We start from the raw sequence: 19,363 nt of genomic DNA on the forward strand, positions 1-19,363 counted from the left end.
TTCCGTTAGGACTGGCACAGAGAAGAGCATTCAGTTGGTTTTCAAATGAATGTGTGAGATATTAAACTGGTGGAACCAGTGTCTGCTTTACGCAGGTCCTACATCATGCCTACATCCTTTTGTCATAAAAAATACTTAAAAAAGATAAAATCTGACCTTAGGTTGGTTTTTAATAATGCCTCTGCTACCCCCTTATTTTAAGTAGAGAGGTTGTCCATCTTTACCCCCACCATTACTGATGTTGTGTGTGCTTCTCGTATTGATCCAAGCCTCCAGGAGTAAGCCAGTAACCTCATGCTGATCGGTTCCCATTAAGGACGAAGGAGCTGTCCATGAGTGGTGATCTGGCTTCTGAACCTCTGTCACGGGCTTTGTCTAAAGGCTGTAGTCCAGCTGTAGTTCACCCATCCTCTACGTCAGCCCCTTTCTCTCAGTGTTATACCTGTCTTTGTGAATAGGACTCTGAGGAGGTCTCATTGAACCCTATGACCAGGATCTGGAGATCGGTGGATCCGTGCAGCAGATCTGTATTCTCTTAAATGATATGAGGCGTGATTTATATTGGCACAGTACTACAACATACTTAGGCAGCTCTGATCACAAGGGCAGCCAGTAAATCAAATATAAGTCAAGATCATTGACCCTCCAGCTCCAGAACTGTTTTGCTATCACCCTTACTTCTATTTTAAATTCTCCATGCAGCTTTACATCCATTGCACGTATAATAATATATGCATAGGCTTGAGCATTTATGTGCACATATGGCAACTATTTAATGTAATTGTTGGCCATGCCACTAAAATCAAGGCACATTCAAAGCATTCTTCAGCTGTGATTATGTAGAACTTTTGATCACCGGAACCAATCGAGAACTTTAAAGGTCTGTACATTGGACTGTAGGCTGGTTGTTTCTCGGCTGATATGATGACTGGATGTACACACACTATACATTACTCAAACAAAGGCTAACCCTAAACGATTAAATTTATTTGAGCAATCTGAGTTTTAGGGGGATATATAAATAGAGAGGTTAAAATGTAACCTTCATTAGTTCTTAATTAAAATAAGAGACAAATCATGGGCTGATTCAATGCCTCTCTGTAATAGACCTTATAATTATTTCTCATTAACTTAATCTGACGTAAACTGGCTGGAAATTACAGTTTTACATCGAGTAAATGAAATATTTCATTTTAAGAATTAACAGGAAGGGTTCCATGACTAGGTCCAGGCTAGGGGGATTCTTTTGGACAGTATGCCAAGGGGGTGTTTTGTTTGCAACATTAGTAGTGTCGAATTGTAGAGCCAAGAGCATGACCACTCGGGGAAGGTAGCAGAAGAAGTTTCTTAAGCAAGGACCCCTCATGGTCAGCTCATTGCAACTATGTCACATTAGCTGATTCTTCTACTGTCCAGGCTGCTGCCTTGTTGAACTTGACATGGCCTCCTGGCCACTGGAGATTCCGGAGAAGAGGAAGGTTGCTCTTGAGAACAGAGATGCCTGGCTGCAAGAAAAAAATGGTACCCCCGGTACCTCTGCCTCCCAACCCAGCCGGCACCCAGATGAGGAAGATCCCCCTGCCCTTCTCCAAAGAGGTTATCCTGATAACTGAGGCAGTGCTGACCAGCTGACAAGATGGCGGACTAGAAAATGTGACCCCTGTTTGTATAGAATTCTGAAGATGTTGGTAGACCACAGATGAGGCCAGTCATTACCTGTCACCAGTACTCACAGTGACTGTGCCAAGTTAAAGTGTACTTACTTATTTATAGTTATTTACGTTAACTTACCTTACTTTTATTTGTATCCAACATATATCCATCCATGTCCTCAGCTGTAGAGATTGCACCTTAGTTGTCACTGACATCTCTGGCTCCCTTTCACTATGATTTGTTCTTCCAACTTCGGTGGACTGTTAATACATAGATATGACATGTTCCCTCTCTGCTGATAAAGCATGTGTCTGTGTAAGTTTATGGTGTAAGCGTAAGTGTGTATGTCAGCATATGATGTGTCAGCAGGGCCACACTGGGAATACAAACCAGCCCTGGAGATTAGTGAATACCTGCCCTGGATAATGGAATACCAACCCCATATTTCATGGTGCCATTATAGTACACATGGCATGCATGTGGGCTCCCAGCTCCAATATTTTTTTGTTCAGAATTGGGACAAACAATGCATTTGTAAGTAATTTTGAAGAGCACGTTAATCATACTTTTTATACATGAAAGCACTGTTCTTAATATGACTGTGGCCCATGACATCATATAACGGGATGGGGACAACTGGGAGAGAAACATTATAGTATGAATAATGTGAAAACTTATTTTAAGAGTGATCTTAACCATTTTCAAGTTTATTGAAAACACACGGTAGATAATAAGCAGTTAAAATTAAAAACTTGTAGCTTTTATAGCTAAAAATGAAACGGGGAGGGGGAAGTATGTGAGCTGCATTAATAAACAAGAGAGAAACTGTGTATACAGTATATGTGTAAATGTATGATCGTTGAGTGGGAGTGCATATGTTATATGTGCAAGTGTATGGTATTAGAGTGAATGTATGTATAAGTGTATGGTGTTACAGCGGGTGGGTGTGTCTGTATGTGTGTGTAAATATGGTGTTAGAGTGGCTGTGTATGTATGTATGTATATATGTATGTGTAAGGTGTTAAATTGGGTGCATGTATGTATGCATGTACAAGTATATTAAGTAATTCATAATTCATTCAAATCCCCCCTTACATGTCTTATTTCCCAACCACCATATTTCTTGATGACATAATTTCCATTCCCTTCCATTTTTACTTCATGTTGCACCACATATGGCACACATATCTATACACACACTCTCACACTTACACACGCATATATACTCACACGCCCTAACACAGACTCATGCTAACACATATACACTCATGCTACACACTTGTACTAACACACACTCCAACACAAAAACATATACACTCATGCTACACACTTGTACTAACACACACTCCAACACAAACACATTTACACTCATGTTAACACACTAATACATACATACTCATGCAAACACACATACGCATACCACTCATGATAACACACACTCATGCTTAAAGACACACTTATGTGTAATATTGCCTCCGCAAGTGGGCCAGTCCAAGTTGGACTTTTTTAAGAACTTTGTAGCAGCCTGAGGGGCAAGACCAGCCCCAAGGCAGACACCCTACTGGGATATTTCCCTTTATCCCAGTCTAGCCCTTAGTGTCAGGGGTGAGTCTAGGGTTAGTGGTGCAAGGAAGATATTGTGTATGATGTTAGAGTGAGGGAGTGTTAGGGAAAGTTTGTGTGTTAGTGTGTGTATGTGTGCATGGATGTGTTTTCTTCATTTTGTGCTGTTTTGTGAGTCCCAAAGACTCAAAGACTGCCCTTTCTGAACAGAGACACTTGGGAGTTATGCGACTGCTTCTCTTTTATGAAACCGATTTTTTGTGATTCATGGAGTTTTCCAGACACCTTTTTTGTTGTACAAATACGTTGAAATAAATTGAAACCCAACATTGTTTTGTCTTAAAATATGGTCTGAGTGAATTATTATGACGTTTCATAAGATATATATCACGTAAACTGTTACGTCGTTCGCCTTGTCTTTGAACTGAGTTATAATCGCTGCCTTTCATTCAAGAATGAAGAGCACCGCCCCATGTTGCCAGGGGCTGGCTCTGACGCCGATAGCCGCGCCCCCGATAACTTTACAAGGGGGGAAAAGGCATCCTTGGAAGTGTGGGTGGGCCTGCCACTCAATGGGGGCAGTATCAAAAAAGAGAACATGTAGAGCGTCCAGTGGGCGTAGTCTAGGTTGATTGACAGCAGTAGTGTCCGGCGAGTTTGCCAGGGCGAGGGCGTGTCTAGAGGTGTGGACGCGGGCGAGCCTGGTAAGGTGTGCAGCGAGAAGGGGCGTGTCGTGTCCTGACTGAGTTGCAGTCGAAGGAGTGGAAGGCGGGACAGGAGGAGGGGGGTGCGAGGCCATGGGAGCTGCTTGAGAGGAGACCCGGAGTAGACAGGGGGGAGCGCACGGCGAAGAAGAACATGGGTGCTCCGCTTGGAGCCGCGCTGTTGCTCTGCTGCTGCTGCTGCTTGGTGTCCGGTCAGGGTGAGTTTTGTTACCCCTCTCGCGCGAGTTGCTGTCCGGGTGTACTTTGCCTGCCCTGACTGCCTGCCGGGGGTAGGTCGGCGGCGGCTGTGTGTGAGAGAGGGGCTGTCTGCACAGGGCCATAAAAAGTAAACTATGCGCATCCGTGTCTCCCAGGCTGCTCCCGCGGGGCATTAGCTGGGGCTATTGTGTTAAAATGTCACTTTGTACAAGTTCGCCGCGCACGGGCTGCGGAATCCCACCGACTCCCGCATATTCCTCCATGTCCATCCTTCCTTCTGCACCATATTCCCTGAAACCCGGTCCGTCCCGGGTCTGCGCCCCGCTCTCCGCTGCACAGCTCTGTCATATTATGCCCTTTTAACCCTGTGAAGCCCGGGGCAGCTGTTTTGCTCTGTTATGCTTTCTGCTTCAGTGTCAGCTAAATAAAGTTCAAGCCGTTTGAGTGACAATTAGACCCTCCACCAGAATTAGAGTGCAAGCTCTGAGGACCACACAGTTTTCTTCTTCCTGCCTGTAGGAGGCTGTCAGCAATAAAATATTTATAAATTAGCCCAATTTTTAAGCCGTGTTACAGTCTCTGATGCTGTTTTTTAGCATATATGCGACTGCTCCCTATATTTTTCCTGATTGCAAGCTCATAGGACAGATTTTTATTTTTATTTTATCAATCACCGTATTAAGAGATCACAGTTTCTGACGATTATTCTCTTGCGTTTAAAGACATTTCTGTATTGAATGTAAGGATTTGGTTTCTCACAGCAATTGTTTCTTTTTGTATAATCTGGGCTGTTTTTCTTTTCTTTTTCTTTTATTTTATTTACTAGAAACCTTCCCAAAGCTGACGTTGTCTTCTTTAGAATGCTGGTGGTTAAAGGGTTAATGGAAGTGCCTGTTGTCCAGATGGTTTTGTGTTGTTGTTTTTGTTCTTTGTATCAAAACATTTGCTTGAAACTAGTGTCTGTTTTGAAATTGGGCATTTTTGATACATGTATTTCAATAACATTTTTTTTTTGCTGTGATGTCAGAGTCGGTCTGGTATCTCTGTCTGTCTGTCTCTCTGTCATCTGCTGCCTTTTATCAGGACGGTGTGATGGCTGAAGTGTCAAGCCTGGGGTTGACGGCTGTCGCGTTGTTTAGTAGGTCAGGGCCTCTTCGGTCTGTATATCGTATATGTTTTGAGACGGGCTGGAGAAATCCCAGCAGCTTGCGAGACTTCTAACGTTACGCTTGCTTCTGGCGCCTACTTTTTTTTTTTTTTTTTTTTTTTTTACTGTAGACGGAGCTTATGGATATATTTTGTGTTTACATATGAGAAGATGTGCTTAGAGAGATACTATACAGTGTGTGTGTATATATATATATATATCATTTTAAATGCTGATCTATATATATATAATATATAGGTATTTAATTACACGCCTATGGAGTGGCTTTTTATGTGGATGTAGCGAGACGGAGTAAACCGTTATTAATGTGTACATTCTCTAGGTGATGAATTTCGGTGATGACGTTTTGTTCAGCCCTGCCCGCCATGTTTTTGCTGAGGTTTTAGTTTGACAACCATATGGTGCGTAGACCTGTAGAATATGACGGCGGCAGATAAGTCTAGTCCGCCCGCTTTCCCTGATGCGGCGACAGCGATAATATGCAAATAAATGCAAAGTTCACAAACTATTCTTTGGCTGGTGCCATAAATGGTGTTATGTTAGGAATTCTCTGCAAGAGGTAATGATCTAATGCTAGTGGGTCAGAGGCTTACATGTAATGTAAAGTTTTACTTTATCTAGGGGGTGGTAGATAAATGGAACAGCCTCCCAACAGGAGCGGTAGAGGCTCATACAGTGAGGGCATTTAAACATGCATTGGACAGGCCTATGGCTTCTAAACCAAAGACGAGACCATGAACTGGTCCGAGTCTCTACATCGGGAAGAACGAGCTGACTAGACGGGCCGAATGACTCTGCCGATCAAATTCTGTGTTTGTGTTCTGCGATGAGCGCGCGAGGGGTCTGTACGTTAATGCAGATCTGATATACGGCTCTGTCCCCCACCAAAACTTTGCAACACATTTTTACCAAGCCCCGGACTCTGGGTTCCTTGTAAGTTGTAAATAGCAGTTTTTGCTAAAACGTGGCGCATTGGCGAGGGAAGCCGCTGTGACCGGCGCGGCCCTTTTCATATCCGCCCAGGCGGTTTAACGTCTTTAACACCTCGCTGCCATCAATAAATATCTGTTTATATATACATTATCAAGACAGAAGAGCCGATAGAAAACTAAATGTATATAAATACAGCCCCTCGTAACGTCTATCAGGGTAAAGCATAGAAAGAGGAAAACCCTGTCACTGATGAAAGCGTCTCGTGCAGATATCAGGCTTGTAGAGCTGGCTGAGAAGAGACCTCGTCTTGGTTTCTGTGGTTTATTTGAGAGCCGAGTCCTTTTGACAGTCCCTCTTGGGTGTACTCGGTGCTTCGCACCAGATATCATCTCTTTCCTTATTGCAGACAGACCCCACATCTGGTGTTCTAGAAAGGGTTAAGCGCTGGTTACTACGGCAACACAAAACCACCAGCTAATGATCAGAAACCCGAATCTGACGTTAAACGCCATTTCTAGTTACTCCAGGTTTGCCGATCGCTGTGACGCAGATTGTCTGCCGTTGGGTTCACAGCTTGTTCTTCAATGCAACGCTCCGTTTAACTATCCGAACAAGGGACCTTTGAGGTCTATGAGTTTACCATTAATATGATTGTTGTCTCAAAGGTGTCCCAAGCTCGCAAAGACTACCTTCCCCAGGACAATACAACTTCTAGCATTCCCTGCATACACACAACAGTAACAATCGCCTGTCCTTTAACCCACGCCGGACTAAATCCTGTAAGCTCTCATCGCTCTTAGCCTGACCCTCTGTGCCCCGATAACCGGGCTCCCCGGCAGTAGGGTGACCGCAGCAGCCATGTTTTCCAGGACGCATATCATTTTTCTATATTGCTGACCAGCCCAGATAAAATGCTGCCCTGCGGTATGGAGGATGTATATCTGACTAATTGGTTCCCTTCCATGAGCCTATACGTCACCCATACTGCAGGGCAGCACTTTATCTGGGCTGGTCAGCATCATGTAAAAACAATGTGTCCTGGAAATCATGGCCTGTCCCGGGGCTATTAAATGGTGAGGCTGGCTGGGTTTATATTGAAGTCATTGCTATTAACCCTATTTCTGCTGAGACCAATTAATGGATAAGCACGATATTATATGCCCCGGGGTATTACTTTTATTCTGAGGGCATTTTGTGTGGATGGTATGGGAAGCCATTAAGACGGGGGTTTAAATAGTATGTTGCACAGGACAAAACGTACTCATTTTAATTGCTATTTAGAAAGACGCTATGGGTTTCTGGCTTTGTGGAGATGGCTTTTCTTTTGTCTCGATTGTAAGCCCGGAAGAGCAGGGCCCTTTTCTCCTTTTCTACCAGTTTGTTGTCGTGTGTGATTTTAGATTGTCTTATTAACTCTTGTAACAGCGCTACGGAATCTGCTGGTGCTATAAAAATAAATGTAATGTCTTTCGGTTTCAGAAGCTTATGATGGGTAGTCCCTCACCCCTCCGGCATTTTCCCAGGTGTGTGTATATATAATAACGTGTGTTCTTTCTATGTAGTGTTAGATCTATAACAACTTGTTCACAATTGATTGGTGGCATTATGGGGATAGATTGTGAGTTTTGGGGCTCTTTTCTTTGAAAAGCAAATATTTTCAATATTTTTTTTCCTCTGGCCTTTAAGTCTCAGCTGATGTATACATCCCGCTCTTTTTGCCCCATAAACATGTAGTCGGGGCTTTGTTATTATTAATTTATTTATTTATTTTATTAGCGCCATCAAATTCCTTAGAGCTGTACAATGGTGTTGCATGGCTGGCAATGCCTATGGGGATCTGTGATGTCAGAGGGAGATCCCCCTCTTTTTTTTTTTTTTTTTTTTTTGAGGGGGGGAATCCCAAACAATAGTTCTATACATGGGATCTTCCCCATTGTAGGGATGGCCGGCCAAAACAAACTCCAGAGCCGGCCTCACGTGGAGGATGGGACCCAGCAGAGGGAGTGTTTGGAAACCCGAGGCAGCTTACTTTGAAATTGGAGCGAACACAAGCTTGGTAAATAAAGGAAGACGAATGGCCGGGATGTAAAGATTTCAAAGTACTTGAGCTGCATGGACATAAAAGGAGAGATTTGTATTTAAAGCCTATCTTTTTACACTGTAATAAGAGTACGATTATACACTATACATACATACTAAATATTCTACCAGCACTATTGTTTCAATGCCGCGTAGTTAAACCCTTTAAAGCACTTGTACTAAAGCGAATGGTATTTTGAAAATATATTTCTGCGATCATGTTGTTGGAATCTTTATTGTGGCGGCAACAAAACAGTAAATGTATCCACCATGTTTAGCAAATCATTAGCAGCTCCCATTTTATTGTTCCCTGTGGCTACAGCAACAGCCTATCGGTACCTGCGTTCGTCACATGACAATTGTGTGTTCCTGACAAAAATGAATGAGGCTGTCCACAGCTTTCACCGTTGTTAACTATATGTGTATGTATATATATATATATATAATATATATATATATATATATATATATGTATAACATGACTGCAAAAGGTTTTCTAATGATCAATTAGCCCTTTCAACTTAAAGTCAGATTAAGTAACAGAACACGCCATTGGTACACAAGACTGATGGGAGCGATAAAGGGCCAATGGGACACAGGAGTGATGGGATTGATAAAGGGCCATTGGAACAGAGGAGTGAAGGGCCTCTGTACGCCTGTGAAGACAGATGTATATATATGTATATTTATATATATTATGAAGTGACCCCAAACATTTGAGCTGTGTGTATATGTATGTATGAGAACTACAATTAATCAGCAGCGTTTGCTAGTTTTTAAAACGTACTGTATGTAAAGGATGAAGATTTCAGTGATTTAGCAAATTCTCGAACGTGGCGGCTGGGCACATTGAGAGTTGCAGTCTGTCACCATTGAATTCGGGTAACATTATACTTGGATTAGTGGCGTGTTATTCTGCGCGGCATTGGAGATTATTCTTTCTTATTTCTTTCTTACACTTTTGCAAACGGGGCCTCTGTTTTCCAGCATTAATCAAAGTTTCTCACTCTACTAAACCCTTTCAAGCATCCCTTTGAACCTTGAGATTCCTCAACCTACGTGAGTTACGCAGCTATGGAACGCCGTCAAGGTCCTGAATTTGTTCCGTATGTTTTATATGTGAGCCATGCACCGTCCTTGTGCTCTTCGCCGAGTGATTGTATGCGTTAAATGCTCTTTAATATATGCATACCCCTTTTTAGATGAATGCATGCACACCCGGGCACGTGTTGGATTTTCACAGCGGGTGAAGACGATCTGCTCTTGTGGCTTGGGAACACGCGCAGCTGTTTCCACTTTCGTATTTTTGGTAGTCTGGTTTATATATAGGACGTAGAATGTAAGCAGCACTTACGAAATGACTGCCTTGATCCAACAAAAAACCCTAAAAACCATGAGGATAAGCAAATGGTGAAGATAGGGGTGCACCGTATTTACGTCTGCATGCACCTTTAATAAATATATATATAACCAAAGACAGTGTTGGTAGGAAAGCAGCTCTACTTGGTTCAACAAACCTTTAGGACAAACAGATTGCTTACTTTATTCTTCCCCTGGAAATGCAAAGCCTTTCCGTGCAACATCTGACTGCACTGGCTGGCCCTCCAAGGTCCCGCTCTGCATGTATGATGTCATACTTCACTCCATGCACCATGTGAGATGTTTTGATGGCCAAAGCGTCGTGACTCTTCCTCGTCCCGTATCCAGATGTTGGGAGGCAGATGGGATGTACGTCCAGTAGCCGAGGCTGTCTTGGCAAGTTTGAGACTTTTGGCAGCTATTCCGGGCTACGGGGTAGAATGAAGCATTCCCGGAGCGGGTTTGAATGTGGCAAACTCTGACCCAGTAGATGAATAACTCGCGGACAGGGATCGTTATTTGAGCCGTAGAAAGACTGGTGCATCTAATGGTGTCTCGCGTTGCGCAGGGAAGGATGGAAGTTCTTATGGGGCTTTGAATGGACAAATAATGTGGAATTATTTTTCCTTCTTTTTCTAGAATAAAGCAAGAATTGAGAGAATAGCCGGAGTCGTGTTACGTGTGCATTGACTTTTTTTTTTACTTCTACTACCTTTTTATAAGCGGTCGGGAAAAGCACACTTTATTTTTTTTAATGTTTATTTTCCCAATTCCCTGTAGCACTTTGCACCGCGTGTCACTGATCCCTCGTCACAATCAAATGCTTACGGGTAGCTGTTAGGTGGGTAGGTGGTTGTTCTTCTGTGTAGGTGGTTGTTCTTCCGTAAATAAAAGACACACAGGAATTGGGAATCTGTGGATATGGCTACTAAATCCTGTACTTTTCCCAAAGCCTACATTTTGCATTTCTCTGCACAAAATAAAGGAATCTGATGTGTTAATAAAATGTCTTGTGTGTATATCATGGGTTAATGTATCTGCTCATTTCCAGCAAGCTATCTCTTAACTGTTGACCCAATCGGCCCTTGTACAGACAGCTTCTGGAGGGGTGGGTGAGTAGAAGAGTAATACGTTTGCCCAAGGAAATTGGTGAGGTAATGCTGGCTCTGCCACAGGCTGCCTCCTGTCTTTGTTTTCATTGGGCGAAACCAAAAAATCCCAACATCAGTGACTTCATGTAAAAATCTGCGACGGTGATTCCCTTTTAAGAAGAATTATACGGGGGTGGACTAATCCGACGAGCCGGTTTTCCATGGATTCTGAAACGCCACCATCTTTTTATGCTGTTTATGTTAATCTCTAGGAGCGCAGCCCTTGCTGGTTTAATAAAATAAACTGAGTTGACCATTTCAAATGTCAATCTGTTCAGGCTTGGGAGAATTTACTATTTTTTCTACTAGTTTTTTTGTAATAATGTTGCATTTTAGGTTCACATATTTCTGATGTTGCCTTTCTTTTTATAATTCCTGATGTTGTAGTGTTATTATAAAAGGGACTTTGCGATTTCTTTTTTCCCTTGTTCTTGAGATTTATCATTAAAATACTTGAAGCAGAGAGTTTCTGGGCAGCCGACAGGCCCTCGTACTACTCAACCACCGAGAACTAATTCCTCAATAATATGATTTCTTCTGATTTTCTTTTATTTTGGTTTTGTACTATTGTAGCGCAACAACATTATTATTATTTATGATTTAGCGACAACAATTCATGCAGCTGTTCATACAGTACATGCATTCAAAGCGTATAACAAAAATCGAATTCACAGACTAAGGCAAACCAATACATTTGGTAACGAGGGCCCTTGTGTGACTCGCCAAGCATCATGGGAGATGTAGTTTGGCATATTAGCATGTCGCTTTTCCCCTGTACGCAATTCTTCAATGAACATTTTGTGTGTTCCTCAAGTGGAATCCCGAGGTATTCGAAACATTTTGCTATTTGCTTCTTCGACCGATGTTTTCAGAACATTGCCAGAAGGTCTGTTTTCTTTCACATTGGGCCACCCAGTTTCCAGACATGACCTGTAATTAGAAGAGCTGTCGTTTTGAAAGCGGGGAGACTCGACCATGTTTATGCGCGAAGGTCAGTGAGTAGGAGGGAGTGTGACATCTGCCTAACATGGAGAATAGTAGTCGGACTTTAGCATTATCCAGATTTTACATCAAACATATGCTCAGTCAAACTGTTGACTCAATGGGAGAAAGGTCATTCAGCTTTACTGTGTGGACCAGGAGCTAAAACGATGGGATTCTGCACAAGGGTTTCTAAATCTACAGCTTGCCCTTTCAAATCATTTACATTATTTATGCACGGGAAGTCTAGGCAGAAACTCTTACAATACAGTCTCCGTTTAGTATATTTACACCGGTTCACGGTGACCTTGGTGACAGAATATGCGGCCTCCTAATGAAGAAGAAAGCTCTTGATTCCTTTAGCTGGACACCAAGAGGTCCACACCCACAAAAGCCTTGTGCCATTCAGGTCTTAGATGCAGTCTTAGATGCAGCTTCATCTTTTAAGACCCGTGCGGATTGCCACACAAGTTCCCGTTTACCGCAGAACGGTCTTCGAGAAAGCAATGAACTTTTAATGAGCTTGATGAGCCGTGGGAGCTTGATGTCCTTGCGGTGCTCCTGCCTCCAGCTCGGCTCAGGACCAGAGAGTAATGTCAAGAAATTAGTAGACAATTTTAAGAACACAAATTTATAACATATATTATAACAACATAGATCAAAGAAATTGCGATTGTCAATGTAAAACAACCTTATACCGAATAGGTATGGATGCATTTAGCTTATTGTTATTAACTGTTTGTGCATAATACCTACCGCCTCTGCTGGAGGGCTAGTCCATGAACTTACCCGAGAGGAAGAACCTGCATTTTCGTGTTAATGAGGACACGTGTCGGAACGGGAAGAACTTGCGTGAATATCAGCCACTCTAATGTTATAATTATTATTTATAAAATACACGCTTAATACCTACTAATGCCTTCCGGTGCCGTGTGCGATTAGTACTTCATCGCCAGGTGCTGTATTTTAATTAGGCTCCTCTCCTACTTTTTGCCGCGGAGATATAGTCTTTAAATCTGTCAAAGCGGTTTTATTAAATACATTGCGTAAGCAGTTAGGTGACGAGCGACGAGTTTACGGTAGAGATTCTCTGCACCCAACTCTTTTTTTTTTTTTTCTCTCCATTCTGAAGTTTTTGTTGTGCTTTACATACGAGGGCGATCGGCAGTTTTATTAAACACGAAGACTCGGCGCAAGCCTTTTCTGAAAGGAATTTGACAGCCAGCAAGTTCCGGTGGAGGCACGTGGTCACGCGGTGCTACGGGGCACGGAGGGATCGGTGTATTTTTGTTTGCGATAATGCTTTGCCTGGTTCTTTATGGGACGCTCGATGAGCTGTGGAGACCCCCCAAGGCTTCATCTGTTGTGTGAACCTCTTCTCCTGAAAGGCTGTTCCATACACCAACCTCTTGCTTCATTACATTAACCCTCTAGTCTTCGACTGCTTGTTCTTCCTATTTAAAATAATTCTTGTACCCTGTTGTATCCCTTTATGTTTATCTATGGGCACTGAGCGTGCCCTGTTTCCAGTGCCATGTATAAAATAACATATATATATATATATATATATATATATATATATAGACTTTAAAAGCTGTAGAATCTGGAAAGGGGGATCCACTGCAGACCGTGAGATGTTCAGGTGCAGTAGTGGTCTTATCACCATAGCAACCCTGGGTTTGGTCCAATCAGCATGCAGATACCTTTTGGTTCCTTTGCTACTTTTTAAATGTTTGCTCCAGGATTATAAATCTGTGTTGTGTTTCTCAGTAGAGGAGACATATCTTATCACAAATACCTTACAAAGTGTCATATTGTGTTAACACAAAGTATCTGTATGTTGTGTTTTATGTTTAGCTTCCATTTTTTTCTATAAGAACTGTGTAAAATGTTTCAAGGAGGATGGGAGATTCTCAGCTTGTTTCAGTGAGTCTTGGATTTACAGGAATGAGACGGTCTTCAGTCTTCATCGCCCGCTATGTCCTTGTTGATTCCGTGGCGGCCTAATTCATTCATATCAGCTGAGGCCATGTTATATTCGGTATTTTCCTAGAACATGTTTGGCTGTAACTTATGGTTGTTCCAAATTTCTCTGGCATCTTTAAAACAAATGATCAAAACCATGTTATTTGCATTTAGATCCATGAGGAACGTAATAAGAGTCCTATGAACAGAAGGGCACGTTAATCATACACCACCATACATAGGGTGACCACTATATATAGGTCGGCGGCCAATGTGGGGAAAACAGACAGGCTGAAACATTTTTATTATATATATTTATTATTCGTTGTATGTTGTAAAGCTATTAGGTTTTTATTATTTGTACAGATTACAGGGTCACTGTCTTACAAGCCATCATTCAGATGAGAGAAACGGTCCCTCTCTTCGCACTACTTGTCCCAAAAGACTCTAATCTGTACATTGACAATAAACTGCTTTATTATTAAATTCCGGATTTTCTTGGGGGGGGGGTTATTGTTGTCATCTCTGGGGCTTTTTATTTATTTTTTGGAGGAAGTCGCTTTATGTGAACAGAAATGCTCGGCCGGCGAGTCCACTTTATGGGAAGCAGGTTTGGGCAGGAAAAGCTTTGCCGGGGATGCGTTGCTGGTCTCTTGTTCTGGCACCTCCAGAAATCTCTTCCATGAAAGAGCTGTTTATTTTACCGTCTCAAACACCGATTTCATTTCCAGCGATGCGTGGATTTCAATTCTGTGCCTTCTGTGTCGCCTGTCAAAAAGTACTGAGCTGCATCAATCATGTTCTCCTGCGCAGCATAGTACTGTTTGTTTCGTCTGAAATGTATATATTAATAGCAGTATATTACTACGTGTCTGAGTCTAGCACTATCGCCTTCGACAGGCATTCCCAGATGCTTATTATCAGTTATCTGCTCGGGAGCATACAGGTACCCACATTGACTTTTAGGGGCTTGGAGCGCTGCTGGCCGGTGGCATCATACGGCCTTTCAGGTGCCTGGTCCTTTCAACTATTTCCCTGAAGTGTGAAGCGCATCAAACGCTCCTCGGTACTGTGTTGCTGCGGCGCTTGTCAGTTATTTCACAGATTCTAAGACTTTGTGTTATTTCCACCTCCCCTTACAGCGGCTACCTGAGCCTCAATAATGATCGGAAACTTTAATAGTTTCAAAGGAACCAGGGGGACTGCCGCCCTATGCCGTGTATACGTCACTGACCGTGACAAGGCTTTTATATGTATAGAGACAATGGGGAGGAATAATCATGCAGATACTCTGAGAGCGACATTCAGATACTTTTTCCTCATCCTGTAATATATATATATATACATATATATATATATATATATATATATATATATATATATATATATATATATATATATATATATATATATATATATATATATGAAAACTAAATTAAGCGGCTGATTCAGTTAATTATACATCGATACCCGCGGTTCTAGCGGAGATTAGTTCCCATTCTCGTTATTAGAACACATTTTCTTTTTATGTAAATTCTTCTCTCGTGTTATCCGACGGTTTTAATTACTGCTGGCATTATCCTTGTCTGTGTTTATAAACCTGGCTAAGCAGAAGTTAAGTGATCATTTCTGTGTATCGTTTTTAAAGAGGAAGAAAAATATTTTTCTTTGGGCATTAAATACAAAGTTATACGTCATGTGTGAGGTTTTGTTGCATATAGTTTCAGCATACCTCCTTTTGTCTGTGGATGTCAACATTAGCCATTTAGAGACATATGAAACTTTAAAAAAAATGACTTTTACCTTCTAGACATTTTTATAACGGACAGACTGGACACGATATATTTATTTTTAACCGTATTTTTGTATTTTTATGCATTAAGAACAGAGTGGGACATTTATAGACTTTTATATAAGGGCAACAGACATGGGAATAAGCCATACATCTGGCCTAAAGTGCGTTGAGCATCCTATGCATTCACAGGTTTGTATGGCTCTGGGTAGCCCATCTGGCACTCTGAGGAAATGCCCTCTGGGTCGCTGCCCGTCATCGCTCCATTAACAGCTGGTCTCCAGTGGCCACAGTGTGTGGCCACCAGATACGCTCGGCCACATAGCATGCGGCATCTACGTCATAGTCGGCCACTGACCTTAAAAGTGTCAGAGCCGCCTCTTTCTTAGCAGTCTGGTCCTAGGTTTCCAAAAGCAACAGAGACCTTTTGTATAACTTCTTTAACTTTCTTTTACTTACTTTTATTTACGGAAATGCCTGTTCCGTTTGAGATTGTAGCTAGTTCATTCACAATATTGTTAGTGCATTCACAATGTTGCTAGTTCATTCACGATGGACTGTATTCCGCTCTCATTTTTTTTCTCTTCTCAGTGTAGTATTTTAAATGAGATTTGATTCCTAGAGCGCCAGCCGATTCCATACAATAGGGGGACAGTGAAAATGAACAACAAGGATAATAACATTGTGATATACTGGCACAGAAGGAGACAAGGGCTCTTACACTCCATTACAGTCTTCAGCTTCAGCCTAAAAAGAAAAAAAAACCTGAATTCCTCTACTGGCTTACAACGCGCGTTCTAATGAGAACCAAAGTTTCCTCGGGGAGGATTCTAGCACATATTTAAGATGGGCAGCGTGTCAACGCACAAAGCCTGTCTCCGTTTAGTTTAACAAGCGCATAAACACAGCGGCATTGCGGAGTCCTGCGTATTTTTAGACAATGCGGTATCCTGTTTTACTTTCTGGGACACAGACGTTTCTTTTAATAGATCTATTTGTTAATGGACTCAGATATTGCGCTTTGTCCCCTTTAGGCGTGCGCGCCGGAATCCGTGTTGGGAAGCAGCTGATTTTTACAAAGTGTCGCTTTTCTCCTTTATGACTTTATGAAGTTGCCTTTAAGTCTCTAAGACTATGTGTAATATTTTAACCATTCCAAGATAACTTTGATTGTATTATAGTGCAATAATATGTCCTTTGTGTATGCTTGATGATAAAATATTGCAGATTTCATTAAGAACAAATTGGGGCCGTGACGATGTCCCCTTTACAAGCCCGCGTTTTCCCCCACGGACCTATATGATTATAGCCACCATCTGCGTGTAGTTGATTTGTATTGTATTGACTGGCTCTATATATCTAGGAATATTCTATTCGAAAGACGCAAAAAGGTCTCGGGATACACTTAACCCTGTACTTGAGGTTCAGCCCACAGATTGCATTCTACCCTTCAAAGCTTTTAAAGAGACTAGATCATTAAAGTGAAGGTAAACTAGATCATCTGGTTCCCATTTGCCGTCAATTAGCTGACAACGTGTCAAGGTACCTTTTACTCAGGTGTGTATGAAGATGTTTTACCCCCCCAAGCCTTTGCGACCGGTAGATGTCTTCTGTCTTAAGGCAGGCATTCAGTTCTAACGCCATGATTTGGAGTAATAGATATTGTGTGCTGCATGAGGATGCCAAAACACAACAGCACTCGGTTCTTGATTCCCCTAGCAGACTCTGGGCGCGTCCTCGCGAAGCTTCACCTGTGGCCGGCCGTCTGGGTCACGGAACAAGCATTCAGGAGACGGCTGATTTGGGAAATGATGAATGTGCGATTCCAATAGACACTTCTCACCTGCTCTGAACTCCGTCTAGAACAATAGCCTCTTTCACAAAGTGCAGACACCCCTGTCAATAAGCGCCGATTACAATTACACTTAGCATATTGTTTGGAAAGTTTGCGAATGCTTTACAGACTTTATATTGTTGGGTCCCTGTTCCTCGCTTTTAATGAATAGCAAAGCCAAGACATAGCGAAGTATATTGTGTTTAGCTGGTAATTTATCTTCCTACCGTCAATACGTGAAAGTCTAGTTTTGGATATATATTAAAGCGCATACGTTATCATATATACCTGAGCATGAAAACTCCCGCGCTGTATACAGTGATATATGGTTAGCGTTTACAAACGTCTGGCTTTATCTTTCAGTAGTCAGAGTGTATGGCTGGGCAATTAATACTGAGATGTTCTATTGGTTATCACAGGCGGAATAATAATGGAGTCGGGGTGTTTGTCATGCATACAGAGAGGTCTGCAATAATATTAGTGAATACACTCCTTTAGCAGTCAACTAACTAACGAATGGTATATGCATCAATGCCATTTATTCTTTGCCCCTGACTGAATCACGGTATGGTGCCGAGTATTCCAGAGCATGCTGGCATAGTTGGTGTGTATTTGGTGAATAATCGGATCGGGACTTAATATGGGCTGTGAAAATATTTATTTAAGCAAGTCTTTCATTCCATATGTATAAATAACAGCTGGGGCCCGTTTCTCGCTTCTGAATGCGGAGGCTCAGACTCTTAAGCCACTTAAGTAACCTAAGAAGCTGGATGTTCTCTTATTCTGTGTGTAATATATTATATATTTTATATGTATGTGAATATGTATATGTGTGTGTGTATATATATATATATATATATATATTCTATATTATTAGTGACAGTGTCATTTAGCACAGATAATCTATGCTCTGTTAAAAATATTATTTTGTAGCTCTTGATGATTAAGGCAGACTTGTCCATGTAAATGTTTTCAGATTAAAATAAGCAATATATACATTTACCCCCCCCTTACATATGTAATGCTGGGAAAGGCATATTAACATCTTTGATTCATTTATGTCTGCCTTTGCATGTGAGTTTGGGGGGCGAGATGAAGGGAGAGAACCCCAAGGATGGGAAATTATGTAGATAATGCTGACTTTGCCACTGACTGCTGCCAGTCTTCTGTTCTATGAACTATAATTCTAGATATTGCCAAAGCGATAGCACGGATTGATAAAAAAAAACAACAAAACACAAGCTGTAGGTATAGGTAGTGTACATTTATTTAGTTACACAATCCTTTCCCTTATCTCCGGATGTCAGCTCAATATATAAACGGGTAACCTGATAAGCTTCTCAGATGATTATTTACTCATGTCTATTTTTGAAACCGTTTTCCTGTATCTGTCAATACATTTACCTCTGTAAATCACCAGCTCGTTCACGCCTTGGCATTTACTGTAGCGTAGCCTCTGCTATTTAAACATTCGCATACAGACGGCGTGGAAATGTAAAGGCGCCACACAGCTATCGTACGCATTAAAGTGTCCCTTTACAATGGGCTGCCAGGACTCTAGGTATAGTGACCGGTTACTAGACGCAATAAGCGCCGTATCCGAAGATTATTGCTGGAGAAAGATCGCCACCCCATGATATATAGATTAAAACCCGCCGTATGTGTATACCAAGGGTGCGGACGTATCATCGCTTCCCTTTCCCCGGATTATTCCATTACGCTATCTCTGCTTTCTTGTTAAGTTGATGATGATGATGATGATGATGATGATGATGGCTCAGGCAGCCTTTATAAGAGGAGAGAAGAGAGAGAACTTCAGGAAACCGGTTCGGGAATGCTGTCCTTTCCACTCTCAGACTCTGATCTTGGCTTCCGCGGGGTTAAACATGTAGCTGAAAACAATTGCACTGAATGCTAAACAAAAAGCACAAGCTTTAGGTAGTTGAAGTTAAGGATACTTTA

General features: G+C 41.9%; 1 protein-coding gene across 1 annotated transcript in view; it reads left to right on the forward strand.

The window, feature by feature from the left end:
• Positions 1-4,012: 4,012 nt before the first annotated feature.
• The window catches only part of LRP5 (LDL receptor related protein 5), a 70,211-nt gene continuing 54,860 nt past the window's right edge, over positions 4,013-19,363 (forward strand). Inside the window, exon 1 of the mRNA XM_053449679.1 lies at positions 4,013-4,138. Within this exon, the coding sequence (XP_053305654.1) occupies positions 4,075-4,138 (64 nt within the window). The 5' untranslated portion in view covers positions 4,013-4,074. The remainder of the gene's footprint in view (positions 4,139-19,363) is intronic.

The sequence above is a fragment of the Spea bombifrons genome, chromosome 10 (assembly GCF_027358695.1).
Source record: "Spea bombifrons isolate aSpeBom1 chromosome 10, aSpeBom1.2.pri, whole genome shotgun sequence".
NCBI lineage: Eukaryota > Metazoa > Chordata > Amphibia > Anura > Pelobatidae > Spea > Spea bombifrons.